This window comes from Chlamydotis macqueenii, chromosome 6, assembly GCF_036417535.1.
Source record: "Chlamydotis macqueenii isolate bChlMac1 chromosome 6, bChlMac1.mat, whole genome shotgun sequence".
Classification (NCBI taxonomy): Eukaryota; Metazoa; Chordata; class Aves; order Otidiformes; family Otididae; genus Chlamydotis; species Chlamydotis macqueenii.
Genome location: NC_141561.1, coordinates 37,482,014 through 37,500,060, shown reverse-complemented (window position 1 = coordinate 37,500,060; position 18,047 = coordinate 37,482,014). Strand labels below are relative to the sequence as shown.

The 18,047-nt window shown below is 42.7% G+C and overlaps 1 protein-coding gene across 2 annotated transcripts in view; it reads right to left on the bottom strand.

Annotated features, from left to right (window-relative positions):
• Nucleotides 1-18,047, bottom strand: part of CPS1 (carbamoyl-phosphate synthase 1) — a 92,227-nt gene that overhangs the window by 13,945 nt on the left and 60,235 nt on the right. For both annotated transcript variants that reach the window (XM_086751014.1, XM_086751013.1), the window contains exons 25-32: nucleotides 17,813-17,994; nucleotides 11,437-11,631; nucleotides 11,070-11,137; nucleotides 9,451-9,526; nucleotides 6,295-6,372; nucleotides 5,197-5,304; nucleotides 3,922-4,011; nucleotides 1,181-1,351 (exon numbers count right to left, since the gene is read on the bottom strand). In XM_086751014.1, coding sequence (XP_086607140.1) covers nucleotides 1,181-1,351; nucleotides 3,922-4,011; nucleotides 5,197-5,304; nucleotides 6,295-6,372; nucleotides 9,451-9,526; nucleotides 11,070-11,137; nucleotides 11,437-11,631; nucleotides 17,813-17,994 — 968 coding nt within the window. The remainder of the gene's footprint in view (nucleotides 1-1,180; nucleotides 1,352-3,921; nucleotides 4,012-5,196; nucleotides 5,305-6,294; nucleotides 6,373-9,450; nucleotides 9,527-11,069; nucleotides 11,138-11,436; nucleotides 11,632-17,812; nucleotides 17,995-18,047) is intronic.

The following is an 18,047-nucleotide window of genomic DNA, read 5'->3' as shown; positions in this document are numbered from 1 at the left end:
TTCCATGCAAATATTCCTAGCAATAAAAACATAAGAGGACAGAAAATATGATGCATGAATAAGGAGAACTTAGTTTAACTGGAATATCTTTCAAAGTCTAGCATTTCCAAAGGTATTAGCAGGTCTTTATATTTGACAAATCCACACAGAGAACAAACAGCATAAAAGGCTTTGTAGTAAAGTTTTCAAGAATATAGTTGAGTTTTCTGCTCTGTAGCCAACATTCCCAGGAGAGGCAAAAACTCCTGACAGTTTAGCTAACAGCAACGCAGAAGCCTCAGGTCTAAATAATAGAAATTTATGAAAATAAATAAGACTTACCAAAAAAAAAAAAGTCTCAGATTAGAATTTCAGTTAATGCCAGTCTACGGCATCAAAAGAAAACATAAAGCCACTTCTAGACTGACTGTCTTGCCAATAACCTGAGTGGGCCTGGGCCACAGATTTGGCTTGGATTTTAATAGGTCTGAACACTTTATTAGTGGAAAGATGACAGGTGTTTTCCATTTCCTGTTTTCACTTGATATGGAAGCTATTAAAACTTGAAAGTTTTTGTATAAACAATTCTCATTAGTCATATTTTTATGATTATAAACTTCAATTATTTTTTTTTCTTCCACTAAGCATTCAAAAATATCTACAATACACTTTGGTATCTTGGGTGCTGGATAAGCTTAGCAATTATGTAAAAGAAAATCTCGGTCCCGCTGAAATGAAAGGATCCAAGACTTTCACTTCTATTTTAACTAGAGGTGCATATAAAGGGGATACCGTGCATTCAACAGCCCATGTCCCAGATCCCAAAGATAAAACCTGGGGGGCACTGAAAACACAAACTTGTACATGTCCACACATATATTAGACAGTATTATGAAACAGCCTTCAGCGTTCAATTCTACAAGCGAATATTTATGATGCAGTTCATAACCATGATTCAGAGTAGGTCAGAGTAAGAAATAAAGGGAGAGTGATTTTGTTAATAACCACTGGATAATTTTCCTTTCATTTTTTCTCTAAAATTCCCAACTCTCGTTATCTTAACAGAAACTGCAAAAGGGCATTTTGGCCTTTGGCCAGTGAGTAAATTGTTCTCTCTGAGCATTAAAGCACTAATTGCCTATTAATGCGGTAGGTACTGGCTCTATTGTGAGGTTTTTTGGTGTTCTTTTGGAAACCATACCTTAATCCCAACGTATTTGGAGGGAATAATGGGATGCTCCAGCGTGGGGAGGGATGACTCATTAACCTCTTTTCCAATCATCACTTTTGTGGCCACATCAATGAAGTCCACACCCAGAGTCTTCGATACAAAAGGGAAGGAGCGGGAAGCCCGCAAGTTGCACTCTATGACCTGATGAGATTAAAAAGAAGAGAAACCAGGGTCAGGCACTGTGTGGTGAAGAAATAGATTGATTCATGTTTCTGGAAATCAGTCCTTACTCCTTTTGCCAGAGATGCTATTCAGACTGTCAAATAAGAGGCACAGAAATTGTGTTCAATATTACAAAGAGTGTTGAGGGATGGGTAGTGGCCAGCTTGAGATACAAGGAGTTTTATGTCCTGCAAATGAGTTTCATCTCTACTGCCTGAAAATTAGAACTTCAGAAAACATGTTGTACTGTACCCTAAATTAATGTGCAAGAGGCATGGAAACTTGTGCCCACAAATTACGTACAACCTTTAGAAGCCCACCTTGGGTTTTTTTTGCATGGCAATGGCACTTCATGAATGACTGGGCTATCCTTATTGACCTTCCTCATCTACATGTGGAGGTCATTCAGTTACCCAAGCAAGAAACAAAAGTTCTGCGTCCTGCTGAGAAGTTGTCATAGTTTAGCCTTGCTTGGGACCACACTACACAGTCTCTCTCTCACTCCCCCCACCCTCCAAGGGAATAGGGAGAGATAATATAAGAAAAAACGCTCAAGGTTTGAGATAAGAACAAGGAGAGATCCTTAAAGTTACCGTTACAGGCAAAACAGACTCGACTTGGGAAAACCTATTTGTTTATCATTAAAACCAAAGCAGGATAATGAGAAAAAGAACAAGACAACTTCCCCCACCCCTCCCTCTTCTCGGGCTTAAACTAATGTCAATTATTTCTACCTCCTTCTCGTGCTGCCCGCCCCCAAGCAGCACAGAGGGGAAGAGGGAATGAGGATTACGGTCAGTCTATCACATGTTGTTTTCTTCCTCTGGAGAAGAACTCCTTGCATTCTTCCCCTGCTCCAGCGTGGGGTCCTCCTCGGGCCACAGTCCTTTGTGAAACTGCTCCGGCGTGGGTCATCTCTTCCACGGGTGCAGTCCCTCTGGAACGGCTGCCCCAGCGGGCCCTCCACGGGCCACAGCCTCCTTCAGGCCTCCACCTCCCCTGGTGTGGGGTCCTCCCGGGGGAGCAGGGGGATCTCTGCTCCTCCGTGGGCTCCCCGGGCTGCAGGGGGATCTCTGCTCCTCCGTGGGCCTCCATGGGCTGCAGGGGCACAGCCAGCCTCACCATGGGCTGCACCATGGGCTGCAGGGGAATCTTGGCCCGCAGTGACTTTTCTCTTCCCCCTCCTTCTTCACTGACCTTGGCATCTGCAGCCATTCCCCTCACAATAAATTCTTCACAACAGGCTGGCAGACGCCTCTCAGGTTCTCTTCACATCTCCTCTCCTCTCCACTTCTTGGAGCCGGGCTGGGCCGAGTTGGGCCCAGTCACCACCCGGCGGGAGGCCAGAGGGTGAGGCCTGCAAGGCCCACAGGGCTCGCGCCTCCCTCTCTCTGCCCCCTCTCAGCTTCTTCACATCTTCTTCTTGTTCTTTTTTTTTTTCCTTGTTTTTCCCCTTCTTAAATACCTTATTGCAAAGGCATTATCACGGAACATTCTGCTACCATGGCTCGGCCTTGGCCAGCAGCGGGTCTGCCCTAGACAGACACTGGACAAAGAGGAAACAACTTCCAGCAGCTTCTTACAGAAGCTGCCACCGTAGCCCGCCCCCCCCCCCCCGCCCCGAACAAATCCAGGACAGAAGCATGCTGTGGAGATCAATAGCAAAAGAAGAATTGCTGTGAGAATGAAGGGGGAGTGAAGGGGGACAGGAATAGGTAAGTTAAGACAGAACAGAAAAGAGCTGAGGGAAAGCAAGGAAGGAACAACCCCATTCTGTCTCTCTGTGGAGTTTCTGAATAACTATGTGTGAAGAAGAAGAAAAGTGAAGAAAGGTAAGTACATTTTTCTCAACTAATGGCTCAAACAGGATCTTTCACCAATAACACATCTCTTCTATACCATGTCAGGTTTTCTTTCTGTTCACTGTTTCCTCAGTCATACTCTGCTCACATTTCTCTGACCTTCTTCCATTAGCAACAGAAAGCCAACCGTTACCAACAAAGGGTCAGACATCTGCTGTACTTCTGCTACTGATAGCTACTAGGACCTGCGCTATTTAGATAACCATCTTAATGGCTTATATGAAAGACTTAAACACTTACATTGTCCTGCTTTCTTTCCAGTGACTTGGAATGCTTATTTTAATCATCTAAATAGCTGAAGATGAGAGAGGATATCAGAGACCTAAAAGCAATGATATTCAGTTCACAAGAGGAGGTGCAGGTCCCAGTGCCGTCCATCATTTTAAAAACTGGTAATTTTGGGAAGGACAAAAGCCCACAGCAAAGCAAGGCTACTGCTCACAGAGAAAGCATCCAGGCTTACTTCATCCTCAGTGGCTGCACTGTGTAAGCAAAGGAGGATTCTCTCTCATACAGAGAGCTGTGTGAGGTATGGGTGGCACAGACAAGCCACACATCATCAGACACGGCAGCTGAGAAACCTACAGCTGCTGCTGCCACAGTTTCCATGACAGGTACCACAACCACCACACACCTAACTATCCAGAGCAGAGCCTGACTTCCTCCAACAGTCATAAAAGCTCTTACCAGGACATCGTTGCCTCGCACCAAGAACTGAATGTTGAATGGACCAGAGATGGCAAAGGCATTTGCAATCTTTTTTGTAGCAGCTTTTACCTATAAAAATAAATAAATAAATAAATACTCTGTGTGCGTATAATACATAAATAAATCCCACAAAATAGACAGCTTCACAGCAATAAATCACCTCACACGTGGATTCCTTTAAATGTCACATCTCCCTGCCCTAGCATATTTTTTCTCTATACTCTCATTTTGACAGTAACATTATGTTTCAGAAGCGTACATGGTATGCCAGAAGCCTGGTAACCTAGAGCCCAAAGCACCATTTCAGGGCAGAAGTAAAAATCAGCTTCATGTGTGTGAGAAAGCAGGGGAAAGATGGAGAAAGGGAGAGAACAAAAGCCTGCCATGCCTGTAGCGGTTCCTACACTGCACACTGGAGCCTTTGTACCTTTCTTGGTGAAATAATGAATAATGATGTTTTGTCACTTGAGATTAACTACTCCGTTTTACAAGTGTCCAAAAAAGTCTTTCACCAACATGCCTGTCCCATCACAGATCAGTGGGAGGTGCCTCAGCAGAAATACTCGAACAAACTGTGAGAAAACACTACCATTTTATTTTCTAGGTTGTCAAGAACTCACATGCCATTTCAGTACAAGTGTTTGAATAGCTGTGCTCCAGGAAATGACTATTTTCAGAAACAAGGCCTTGGACATTCTTGAAAACAGAGTTGGAGCGCACACCACTGCATTACAGCTGTTGCTAGCTTCCAAGCAAACCCTTAACAGGATGACACCACAGGGGACGGCACATTTCATTTAGAAAAATGCATTTTGACAACTAACTCTGTATCACTAGGTTTATTCTTGAAAGAGGAAGAAGTCAAGATTAGGTGAGGTTCATTCATCCTGATATCCTTTCTGGAAAAGTAGGCAGCCAGATAGTCATACCCCTGATCTAATTGTTTAAGGTTTGTGGGAAAACAGGCAGTGGAAAGTGAACTGTGGCATACATATGGATTAAACAATCCTCTACTGCTATGGAAGCTGGTCCTAAATCAATGAAACAAAAAATTCCAGTGGATCTGAAAGCATGTACATCTGCTGCTTAACTTAATGGGATACAGCTCAGATGATCCTATGTACAGCACAGCCAATCACACGGGGCACACAGACATCCTACATTTGCACGTATCATACTGGCCTTTAAAAAAATCATCGGAGACTTGATTTATCTTCTTTTCTTTTCTGTTTTCAGTGCTAGTGTAACACCTACCTTCTCCAAGGCTCCCTGGCTAATGGTCTGTGTGGGTAACACAAGGGTGGCGTCTCCAGAGTGAACACCTGCATCCTCCACATGCTCCGAAATAGCGTGTGAAATAACCTGCATCCAGTGCCAAGAGAGCAGTTAGTCACCTCCTGAACTCTCCCCCACCTCTATGCCCAGCAGAGGCTCCTGAACAGAGCTGTATCCAAAAGAGGATACAGACAGCGGGGTGAGGGGAAAGAGGAATTTCACAATATTTTGGGGAGAATAGGCCTGAAGCAGACACAGGTATATGAAGAAGGGGATTCAAGTTAGTGTCTTTCATTCTGCGGATAAGCTAACTGTGAACATGATAAAACCTGCCACAGTCTGGAGATCCTAAGGATTCCTTCCTCCCTCTAGAAGGTAAAATCTAATTAGGCTTTAAACCAGCTCTCTGAGCTCTGCTTGCCACAAACACAAAAAAGCTGTTAGTCCATACTTGTTTCTTTTGGGGAATGACATCACTTGTATATAATTTTTTTCCCCACTCTTTTGTGGTGTTTTAACCATGGAGAAAAGCAAAAAGAGGAAATTCAGGCCTAAGAATTTAAACTGAATGAATTGCATCAAGGCATGCTACCTCAATACTGAAAAAGTGATCCTGTCTGCTGGTTAAGAATGAAGATTGAAAAGAGAATATTTCTGTTAAATGAGAAGTTTGCCATTTTTTATGTGAGAACTGTCTTTGATTAGTAATGAAATGCAAGGTGAATTTGTAGTAATAAAACAACTGTGGTAATATCATAACACATGCTGATACAATTCTGATGAAAGTGATGTGTGAAGCCAGTGATTTGCGAATCCAGTAAAAATTATATTCTAAAGGATTCAATCACATGGTTAAGCAATGTTTAAAAAAATAACTATTTAGATGTTATCAATAAGTTAGGTTGAGCTTTTCAAGCACAATGTTTTTGAACCTAAGATGAATTAATGTTTTCCTTTTTCTCTACTACTCTCAGCATGAACCCATGGCTGTACAGGAAATCATTCAAACCACACATTTTTTGCAAATCTCCGATCCTGAAAAACAAGTTTAATGTTAAAGAAAAGCAAAGTTCTTACTCTTCCTGCCTTGGCTACAGCATCCATTTCCACCTCACGGGCATCTTCAATAAATTTAGTGAGTACCACAGGGTGATCCTGTCAACAAGACAAGATAAAAGAAAAAGGTTTTTATTCAAGAGTATTTGGGGCCCTCCAAGTGCTCCGCTATTCATCACTGGAAAACCTTTGGAAGCAGAATCCCACAAGACCAATCTGTTAATATCCTTATTTCCACAGATGAGTGAACTTTGCAAAGAAATCATGGGGGAGAAACTTGGTATGATTTCCCCAAAGCCACTGATGCATTAGTTTGAGTCCTCCATAATATCACCACGACAGGGACATTTGGGACAAAACCACAAAGAGCTTTTAAGTGAGATCATTGCAAACTGTGGGACATGTGCGTGGATCCAGTGACTTTGGATCCTGTCTCCCAAAGATGGTCCTTATTTCCAAGATCTTCAGTTCTTCCTCCCTCTGAGCCTCCCAGCTGCCTGGCTGGACATACTGCTTCACAAAGGAATTGATTCTTAGCATACTTAATGACTTTGTATAGTGGCTGTTTGCTATTTTAGAGAGTCATACATTTTAGGCAACTGATCCATTCCTTTCTCGTTTCTCTGCCTGGCTTCCTAAGTCTCCCAGGGAAAAATTCCCACTAATTATAGGTGGCCAGGAACAACCTGTCCTTCACTCTCAATAGGTTCCTTGGTATACATCGTTTTCCTTCCTCTTCCTCCTGTGTGTCTCTGGGATGCTAGCACACACTTCCCACTCTCCTCTAATGCTATCTCCTTCCAGCCACCTGCTCCAATAGATGGTTAAAAATCTAATCCGCATTCTTCCTGGCCAGCTTTATGTCTCAACATTTTACCTGTCCCATCCACTATTAACCGTCTGTTATTTATTAGAGAATAAAATGGAATAAATGACAGTCTCTGCATGCTCAAAAGGCTCCTCTTGAAAAAATATAAAGCAACTCCAAAAGTTACAAGACACAATTCCTTACATTTATCAGTGCAAGGGTAAATTCACAGGCAAGGACAATGCCACAGCCTACATTGTTTCATAAATTTAGCGGCTTGTGTCCTGTAGCTTTCTGTCTTGCTGCAGTTTTCAGCAGAAGATTTTTTATGGGCATACAACCTTGTTTACTCCAATCTGTCTGCGCACTACAAGTTTTGAACATTATTGACAACATAAATGCCATAATGACACAACATCGTATGAGCACAGTAGTTAAAACAACAGAACAACACTGGTTAGACGCTTTGTCTGGGGATGCTTCGTTGGATGGAGCAGAGCTACATAAGGCTTTGTAATCAGAAAAATGAAGCCCATGTCCCACAAAGATGCTCATGTTCAGTTGTATGCTCACAACTAATATTGCTAGCTTCTGCGGAACCACCCACAGGCCACAAAGCCTCGACAGGACTAAAAAAGCTCCCTAATTTAGAAGCAGAATACAGTGCTTTCATTCTAGCTTGCTTTTTGCTAGCTTTGCTTCAACTGTACTATAGCTTTTGTCAATACAAAATACTGGATGAAGAAAGAAATCTTCCCTTCGCAGTCTGACTACGCTAGCAAAAATTTAGCCTGTAAATCTAGCGTGATCTCTGCATGGTCAGGGCCAGATCACCCAAAGACTCACGGTGTGCAACTGATCATGTCTGCAGCAAGTCTCAGCGCCTTGTTTGTGTGGCAGAACTGGACATCATAAGGATCCCAAGGGAACATTCACTCTTTCCCCTAGGAATACATCACTTATTGCCAAGACCCTACCAACTCAACTCCCAGCAAGGTCTCCTCTACCAGAGATGAGACCTCTCAGCAATAAAGAACGACATTGCCCAATGCAAGTCAATCAATCTGTGACAAATTAAGCTGACCAAGGGTCACTGGGTCACTTTCCTGAGCTTCAGCCTCCTATAAGGGATCCACTACCATCATAAAGCCATCCAGTGGCATGAGAAAGCGATCTGTCCCACTGAACGGGGATTAATGCTGCTGCCTGGTCTGCTTCTGGGAGGTCTTGCCTCATACACTTAAAACCCACATGGTTTTGTTCTTGTTCAAGCTTCAACCACCTAAGAAATCCCCTAAGTAAGCAGTAATCTATCTGGCTTCCATGGCCAGTTGTTTTTTCAGAGAGTTCCTCTTTGACTTACTTATTTTTAACTCCAAGATTCCTGTGACAGTAGTGTTTATGGTGCTACAATTCTGAACAGCGTCCATTAAAAAAAAAAGGGGGAAAAAATCCTCTGAAGAAAACAGACCAAAAAGCAAGGCCAAACATGGAGACTGTTGAAAGATGGACTTTGAATTCTGTGCTCTCTATGAAGGCATAGAAGAAATTCAGACTTTGAGTTATTATGTTCTGAAGCATTAATGTCTTTGGGAAATGGCTCCAATTTTTCTTTTCTAAATTTCAACATACTAGACCAAATCCTTCCCTTTGCTAGAAACAAGACACTTGAAAAAAATCCCCAAATCAGCTTTTGAAAAACATTTAAAATGGCAACCAGAGCATTCATCTTCTGCATTACATACTCTGCAGATCAACAATCTCAGTGGATTAACAGTAAGCAAGCAGCAGTCCTGCTTTTGTATTACAGGAAAATGGAATTCAGTACATGATTTGGAGAGTTAAGTATCATAGCAAAATCTTGCAAATGTTCCTGCACTTAAAAGGGTTAAAAAAAAAAAAGTCATTGGTGAGAGAGAAGATGCCAGGATGAAGTTTTAAGTTGTTCAAAGAAGCCAGGCAAAACAGTTCAGAAACTGAGTGGAAGATGCTATCAGTTCTATGCTGGTTGGCACAATCTCCTGCTCGCAAGCTTGGATGGGATAGGAAGGTCCTAGCCCACCAGCCTACATCTATTTACGTAATTAACTGGTCAGAAACGGATACCTGGGTACAACAGCTAACTGCCATCCCTGCTCCATGGAGGCATCCCAGTGGTATCAGTAAGGATGCTTGCACAGGCTCCATGGTCTGTCTGTTAGGGAGCAAACTGGGGGGCCAAACTCCAATTTCCCTGGCTCCTCCCCAAACAAGGAAGGGAAAGAGTGAGTAAGACACAATACAGAAACAAAGAGATGGCAAACACAGTAAAGGTGAATCAAATACAGCAACACAAAAGGAAAAAGCAGTAGCAGCATGAAGACTGGTACCTGAGAGACTCTGGTGGCTTCTGCTAAGAATTTCCTCATTTCCTCTTCAGTGAATACTACATTCATTGCAGATCCACTGTGAGAACACCAAAGAAGAGAAAACGGGTCAGCTTCCCTCGTGACTTCAAGGAAGATACGAGAGTGCTAGACACCACAGCACAGGGTTGCCAACTACCTCTGAGTAAGATAAATAGACACAAGTAGCTAGGTGATTATACTTACCAGACTACCACTTCAGCTGACGTAAATCAACAGAGTTCAATTAAATCCATGGACCTATGTCAGTAACACCACTGAGGATGCCAGCTGGTACCCACAGTACATAACTTGTGGGGAAATGCATTCAGTTTTCCAAGGCTACTGGCAAATATCGAGGGTTGTATCGGTTCAAAGGATGAAGACGTCTAGCTGTGGACCTGCTGCTGTTCTGCAAATAGAGGTCAGACAGTGTGCTGCGCTAGGGCTTCTCACTTTCTGTTTCCTCGGGTTTGACATTCTGCAGTTTCACCTTTCTCCCTGAAGTCCCTCTAACCTGTCCAAACACCCTTTAGCCAATCCTTACATGGAAAGGGCCAATATTGAATTTAGTATGGATGAAAACAACGGACTAAAAGAAGTGTTCCCTAAAAATCTGGAGAATGACATCAGGAGCAGTTTCTAACTTATCCTCTTGATACAAGTGCTGGCTTTTAACTTTGCTTTGCAACCCCGCTACAAGCTTCAGAAACTGGATAGAAAAGTCACATTCAGCAGTCTCTTCTAAAGGCTATTTCCTGGAGGGTTTAACATACAAGAAATCCTTCTCCTTTTCTTCTTTTTAAATAAAAAGATTTTTTTTTTCTCCCCTGAAAATGAATATTGTGCCTTTTCATTTTGATATGTGTCTCTTTTTCATATGAAAAGGATCCTGTCTCATTTTTATTTTCACTTGTAAATTCTGCCCAGCAAACTGCCTCCCTGTGCCTAGTTATCCAGCTATGAAGAAACTCCTTGCAGAGAAGAGTGATCATTCAGAACGTGTGAGTTCACTGTGTGTATGTGCTGGTGTAACTTCTTCAAAAAGTCTAGCTGTTAGAAATATGTGGCTCTGTACAATATCTATTTAAAGAGAAGCAGCTGCCACAGCATAGGGACATAAAACATGCCTGTAAGCAGAGAAGCTTAGCAAATAAGAAGCTGAACTCAAAAAGATGCACTGTCATTTTCTGAAAACAGATGCCAACCCCCATAAATGGCCTCAGCATGTTCCCTTCTGTTTCTCCTGGTGACAAACAATCTTTTGGCTTAGTTGTACAGGTAGTCTCCAGAACCTTAAGGAATATCACATATGGTTCATGTTTTTGGCCTTGAGATACACCTCAAAAGGTAATGCAGCTAAACAGACATGATTACGACATTCTATCTTTGATCTCTGTCTGATGGACATAATTGATCCATGGATCCATTGACTTCCTTTATTGGTCTGAGCAGTTGTCCCACCTGTTAAGAGGGGCAGCTTTATGCCGCATGCACCTAGCGTAGTGTTTTCCACACATCCCCTGAAATTACTCTCCCTCATCTCAAGGAGGCTTTTGTAGTTCATATCCCCAACTTGATGAGCTCTGATGGTTGAGCCTTACCTCAGCACATAAGAAGGCCTCAGCAAACACGGGTAACTCACAGAGTTTGCAAATTCAGTTGCATCTCTCTAAAGAAAGGGAGGAAAAACACGCTGTGAACAATCACTAAGTGCTAACTTTTGCTGGGGATATGCCCCATGTTATGTAAAGGTGATTTGAAGACACTTCCCTTCCAGTTTCCATCCCACTCCCAGTGATGCTATAGCATCACTTTACAGGGATCAAAAAGTTCTTCAACATCAGCAGTAAAAAACTGTCAAATGCCTTTGGAATCTTGAAAGGTATCAGTAAGTCAGTCCCTCCTGAGCAGATGCTCATAACAACCCCCAGCCGCTTCCTCATTTCCCAGATGCATGTCCCAACCTACCAGGGTGCTGACTGCCTTCCAGGGAGCCTGGGCCACTTGCAGCTCATCCAGAACAGCTGAGAATATGGAGCGATCTTCAGCCTGGTCAATCTGCAAAGGATTTGTGCCAAGGATCTTCACTCCACTCTGGTGCAGTGGCACTGCCAAGTTATTGGGAATCTGCCCACCTACAGAAATGATGCAACCACTGCATCCCTGTTGACAGAGATAAAGGAGCACAGTTATGTCCAAGTTAGCTTAACATTAAGAACTGTTACAACAAGGAATCCAATATTTAGATTACATCACTTTTCAGGTTGCTATGAGCAAAGGCAGATGAGAATTGTGCTGATCCAGAGGCAGCCAGGCTGCAAAGTGTGATTCAGAGCGTGTAGCCTCTCTAAACCAGTAATATCCTACTCGATGTCACTCACCAGATAGCAGTAACCTGAGGTCACATTCCCCAGGAAACCAAGGAAATCTGAAATGTCCACGTCTTTTGACATCAAGCCAAGATTTTAACTTCTACTAGAACCACAGACTGTTACCTTGTTTTCACGTCATGTTTAGGTGCTTCTGCCTTCCCAGTGAGGATAAGCACTGAGCTGACACACGCTCCCTTGCTTTGCAGAGGAAGGGCACTGCACTGTGAAAACCTCACACCCAACAAGGAAACTCAAAACTCCAGTTGGTGGGCTCAGATCTCCTGTTAGGGGCAATGAATATCAGAAGCCCTGGAATTGAAAAATAAGGGACTTTCTAAGAGAAGCAAAATTGAGGACAGCTGGTGGTGGGAAGACAATAAGGAACACTTGGTGGTGGTTAGAGGAACTATGGGTATAAAAGCATGGAAACAGTAAAAATGGGGGGGGGTGGGCAGGCTGTCTCTCTGCCTAGCTTGCAGTAAAGTCTGAGACCATGACTGAGACTTTGCTCTAACAACTGGACTACACTCTATCAACTGGAATACGCTCTAAACAACTACGCACTGACAGTCTCCCTCCTGTGTTCTCCTACAGACGTGGACATAAGCACCATCACTTCAACTGAGCCTGCTCCCACCTCCCTGCTGCAACCTTTGGACGCAGCAGCATGAACAAACAAGATTATTTATGTCCCCTTTCTTTTTTCTCTGAGAAAACAGCCTCTCCCGTGCTCACAGTCAGAGACCTCCAGAGTAGCCAACATCCATGCAAACTCTTTTACTATGGAGTTGCAAGGCAGTAACCCCCAGCAGAGAGACAATGGGAAACAACTGGAATTCTTTTTTTTGGTTGTTGTCCTTTCCTAGCCCCAGATGCCAGCCTTTTAAGGAGTGCTCACCGCTGACCCCTTGCTGGCCTGTGCAAAGCAGAGTCCAGTTCAGCAGAGCCTAATCCATTAGACAGGCTGTGGTGGTGAATTACTCCGGATACACTTAGCCCTTTATTTTAATTCATCCTCATTATTCCTGACTAGCTCCTCATTTTTGGCAGTGCATTCAGTAGTAACAAGTATTTCAGCCAAACTGTCATATATGCTCATTCTACGCAGGTTATTTGCAAGCACTTCAATTCCAGAAGCGGGTAAGGCAGGACAAGTGGCATGGCATCCTCCAGCCATGATGGCACATTTCATGTTCGTCACTGAGTGACCACAACATTTAAACTGAGGAAATAGTAAATAATAAATGAGACAGGTGAGCTCACTTACAAACACACATCCTTGTTCAGGTGCAAATAAGTGCTTTTTTTTTCTTTTTTTTTTTTTTAACATAGAACCCCTAATGCTCCCAAGTACAATCTAGACTGGTGTGAAAATTTTCAATAGTAAAAAAAAAAAAAAAAAAAAAGGCCTTAGAGTACCTACAACAATTATGAGAGCATGAATTACATTTAGATTGTGTAATAATTGAGGGTAATTAAATAACGGGCACTTTACTTCCCAATTAAAGCTGTGAAACTTTGCCCAAAGGAGAATCAGGCCCACAGTACAGCTGTAGTGAACGGCTTTTCTGAACCAAATGTGTTTTACACGGTTTTATCCAGCTCTAACAAACGAGAAACATAAATCAAGTGATCCATGGTGTGGCTCTGTCTTCTAGAGTATCAATGTTCTTTTAATTAACAAGTGTGTTTTTCCTGAAGAAGGTTAGCCCCGCTGGCCTTCCTGGAAGAGGAATGCCTTAATGAGGGATTCAAAGGGATTTAGAGTGGCAGATTTGTAAGCTGGGAGCAGAATGGACTAGAAAAGACTAAGAAAAAACAGATGATAAATGCCAGTAGAAACCTAGCTCAACTTTAATGTGGTTAATTTCCTACATAACAAAAAGACACTAAAAAAGTCTGGCATTTAAGCAGCATTTATTATCCTAAGGTCTACAAGATTATTATTTGCTGCTAATAGACAGTGCTGAAGAATTTTTTCCCTTTTCACCATGCAGTCTCTTATGGGATGACATGCTGCTGCTGGCCAACAGCCACTACCTGAAAGAGCTTAGGACAGGGAGTGAAAAATGCCTTATTAGCAGAGGGTGGAGCAAGGACAGAGGCAATTTTGTGCTACCTGGGGTTGTCTCATGACATCGGAGCTCCCTACCTCCAACTCAGAAGAAAAGTCTGTTCCCTACTGCTTCCAGACCCATCCAAAATACATACTTATCTCTAGTCCCCAGATCCCTTATCATCCCACATGGACAAGAAGCAGACAGTGAGCAAAGCAAACTCCTCCGTGCAGCTTGGAATGGTTGCTGTTTGATACCACATCAACTTAGATTTGCTGCCAAGGTCAACTAACATCTTAATCGATTCTCAACATATTTGAAAGGTGAATGTCCTGGCTAACAGCTTCTCTTTGGCTGCCACTTATTCCTTCCTTTAGAACAATTCTAGTCACTGAGCCTCTAAAATCCAAATATTGCCTGCATCAAAGTTGGGATGGCATTAGGGACTCCAGCCCCAGGGAGACAGACGGGCTAGCTTATTCAAGCATATAGCAAAGAATCATGTACTCATTTTTACTCAAAAAGAACCATAAATTGAGACCCTTACTTCTTGCTGCTTACTTCTTCCTTTAAAATTCTGCTGTTATTTCCCAAAGCCCACTCCCCTGCTAGGGAACAGGACTGCTCCACCGAGAAATGTGAGCAGATAGAAGCAGACTCCTCTGCATATCACGTTGTCATCAGCCATATTTTAATTATAAAGAAAATTAATAACATCCTTGCCATTAGATATCTTTTAAAAATACACTATACATAATCTAGTGAAAGAACCGTAGAGAGAATTATTTTCCCCTTTGTAACAAAAATCACTCTTTTTTTTTTTTTTTACTACCTTGCTTTTATGCCATTAGTAATAGAGTTGGGTTTTCTTTTTCCCTGAGTTTGAAAACAAATTAGACCATTAAAATTGTACCTAAGAGCCTCCTTTAGTTTTATGAATTGTTTCAGAACGATCCTTGAAACTGAAAAAGAATCAGAAGAGGCCCTCAAGCAGAGAGATATTAAAATAAAAAGGGAACAACATCTCTGGAAACAAAAAGCCAATAAATCTGAAGGAAGGAATTTTTTTTTTTAAAATTATTGTCCTCATAGACTACCACCTAACTTTGCACATCCTCAGTAAATTAAACTTCCCTCCAAGCATGGCTCTGTCGTGCAAAGCTCAGTCTCTGGTGAGTCAGAGCAGCTGTGAATGTCAGCTGGAGAGGGAGAGGTAAAAGGGGACAGGAGGCAGAGAAAGGAGGGACAGCTGAGTACGTCCCTGGGACTGGACTGTGGGAAGCTGTGAGCAGCTCTTGGTAGGCAGGTTCCAGCCCCCTCAGTCTCGTTGGTAACCTTGCTCCTCAGTGTAGCCCAATTTGTCTAATCTGAAAAACTGGGACGAGTCAGTGCATCTGTTCATTTCAGCTTCAGAGTTGTCCAAGGTTCACTGCTGATCCTTACAACATTTAGGGAGTTGATCTATGTTCCCTAGTGAGAGCAAAGGGTTGTGTCCACTGTTTGCTGATGGTTTTACCTCTGGTTTGCCAATGTTCCAGGCCTTTTCAGAGTATTTGCCATTGTTCACTGTACATTGGGACCCTAAGGAGGTGAATGAGCAGGAGAGTTTAAAAGATTGCTCTGAAATTGCAGTACTATTCATGCTTTGTGTATGAAGCCGGGAGAGATAGTTATGTGCAGGACTGGCGAGGGATCTCAGAATCAGATCCTGAATTTGTAGCTTGATTGTTTCCTTAGGGACTGTCTTCTAACTGAATATGCCTGCTGAAGTATTCTGTTAACTGGATATTAGCATTTGGCTCACTTATTTACAAAAAAGACATACAGTAAATAATACATTTTAGACTACACTCTGCTGGAGGTCTGCAGTCTGTCCCCAGGTCTGCCTATGTCCTTTTGCATGACTCTGTGCAGTCTCTCTACTCCTGAGACTCAGTTTCCCTACTTGCAAATTAGGCATAATGATACCATTCCATTTGTCACTACTTAACAAAAGTATTCTAAAGCAGCTGAGCATTTATCATTCATCTCAGGATTTATTAGACAGTACAATCCTAACTGCATATGTTTAGGCTCAGACCTGATGGCTTTACCACCTCCAGAGCAAACACCAAATTGGTTGTTCTCATACCAAGTCAGAGTAGCAGAATCCTCTGCAAACTCCCAGCATCGCTCTTCTCCCCCTTTTTATTCCCACCACCTCAGCTCCTGCTGCCTCCTCCCTGCCCTCTCTCCTCTCACGATCACTTTTTGGTTTACTTCACAAGCAGGACAGGCTAAAAACACACCCAGAAACATGAGCATAGTTCAGCAGATGAGCATAGCTGGCTGATCCGGGGAAATTGCCAACACAGCATCCTTCCCCTTCAGCTCTGAGTACCACAGGATGCTGCTATTAGACCTTTAGATTTGCAATGCCTCCCATCAAACTCACCAAGCCCCGCTGTGACAAGCAGGATAATGCAAGTTTCACTATGTATGCGTTATTCTTTTCACAATTTTTTCTTACCCAACTTGCTAATTACTGGCACTGCATTTAAATGAGTAGTTGCTCCCTCACCACCTATCTCTACCTTCTCTTTGATCCTGCAGTAATTAGATGCTGTGTTTCATCAGTGTTATTTGTCTGACAGTCTGTCACACCAGTTTCCTCCACGCTCCAAGTTCAGAAGTTCAGTTTTACTTAAGCAAACAAGAGATCAATGCTTACGGAGCTGAACCTCATGGAAAATTCTAAAGCATTCAAAAATCAGCATTTAAGACTCCAGAGAGCCACCAGAGTCTTTTGGCCTGTCCTAAATCTGTGCTTTCCAGTAACAGTCTCTGTTTTTATGAAAATTTAAAGAAGAGGTAAAATGACATGTACAAATAAGAAAGTAGGAACATGCAATCTAAAAATGGTCCTAAGACAGTATTTTGTAAATGGTTTAAGAACAGAGCCTAGAGATCTGGACTTAAGTTTTGATGCACTTTTGCTTGGTTCCAAATCTGGGAATGATCAAAACGTAGCCAGGTTATAAAATCATTTTAGAAACTTGCACTCATTCACAAAGGAGATGAGCTCAAATCATCATATACTGGGAAAAAGAGCCAAGAAAAATCCTAAGTTTAACATGACCTGAGTTCTGCAAAATTGCTTCAGCAAGTTACACGGCCAGCTCACACTGAATTTGAAGGGAGATGAAGTTCCTCTAAGCACCTTTGAAAGCCTCAGCCACAAATCCAAGATGAGTGTGTTACCAGTTAGAAATGAACATTTTCCATATTGGGACCAACTGTTTACATTACATATCCTCCCATTAGCAAATCTCTGTGGGTCTCTTCTCCATCTCTTAGTATCAGCACGTCTGACCACTTGAAAACTCCTAACAGACAAGTGCAATGTGTGGAGCAGGAGCTGGAACATGTTTTGGTTTGATGGCAATTCCCATGCCCCTTCCTGATCTGCCTGCCTGCCTGCTGGGCCACGTCCACCACACTGCCACTGCATCGCAAGGCCAAGACTGCAAGTTCTCAAGCATGCGTTGGCGTTATGCACATAACTTGGTCTGCTGCCTCAGGGGGAGTTCTTGTGCTTAAAGTCAAGGATATGCTTAAGTGTTAAAGCTCAGCACCGCAAGGGCAGAACAATTTGTGCGATAAATGACTGTGCAGCAAATTAAATCTGCTTGTAAATATTGCACAATATGGCATCTTGCAAAATAATTTAATATTTATTTGGCATTCATTATTGAGCAGTCTGCTAGGAACATCAACGATGTGTAAAATGCAACATCGGGATCCAAACCAAACAGCTTTTGCTAGCAAGCTCTCCCCCCTCACCCCCAGCTGCTCCTCCAAAGCAAGCTAGTGACATGAATTTTGAAAAGTTTGGTTTGCTTCATGGCTTTTTATTGTGCTTCTGCTTTTCTTTACCTCATATTGGTAGATGTCCAGGATCCTTTCCAATGACAGCTCCTCAAAGTACAGTCTGTCACACTCATCAAAATCTGTGCTCACTGTCTCTGGGTTGCAATTCACGACGACAGTCTTGTTGCCAAGCTGACGCAGTGTGCGGATACTAGACACAGCACACCAGTCAAACTCCACACTGCTGCCTGCCAGGAGACAGAAAAGTGGGAAACGAAAGGAAGGATACAGAGAAGAAAAC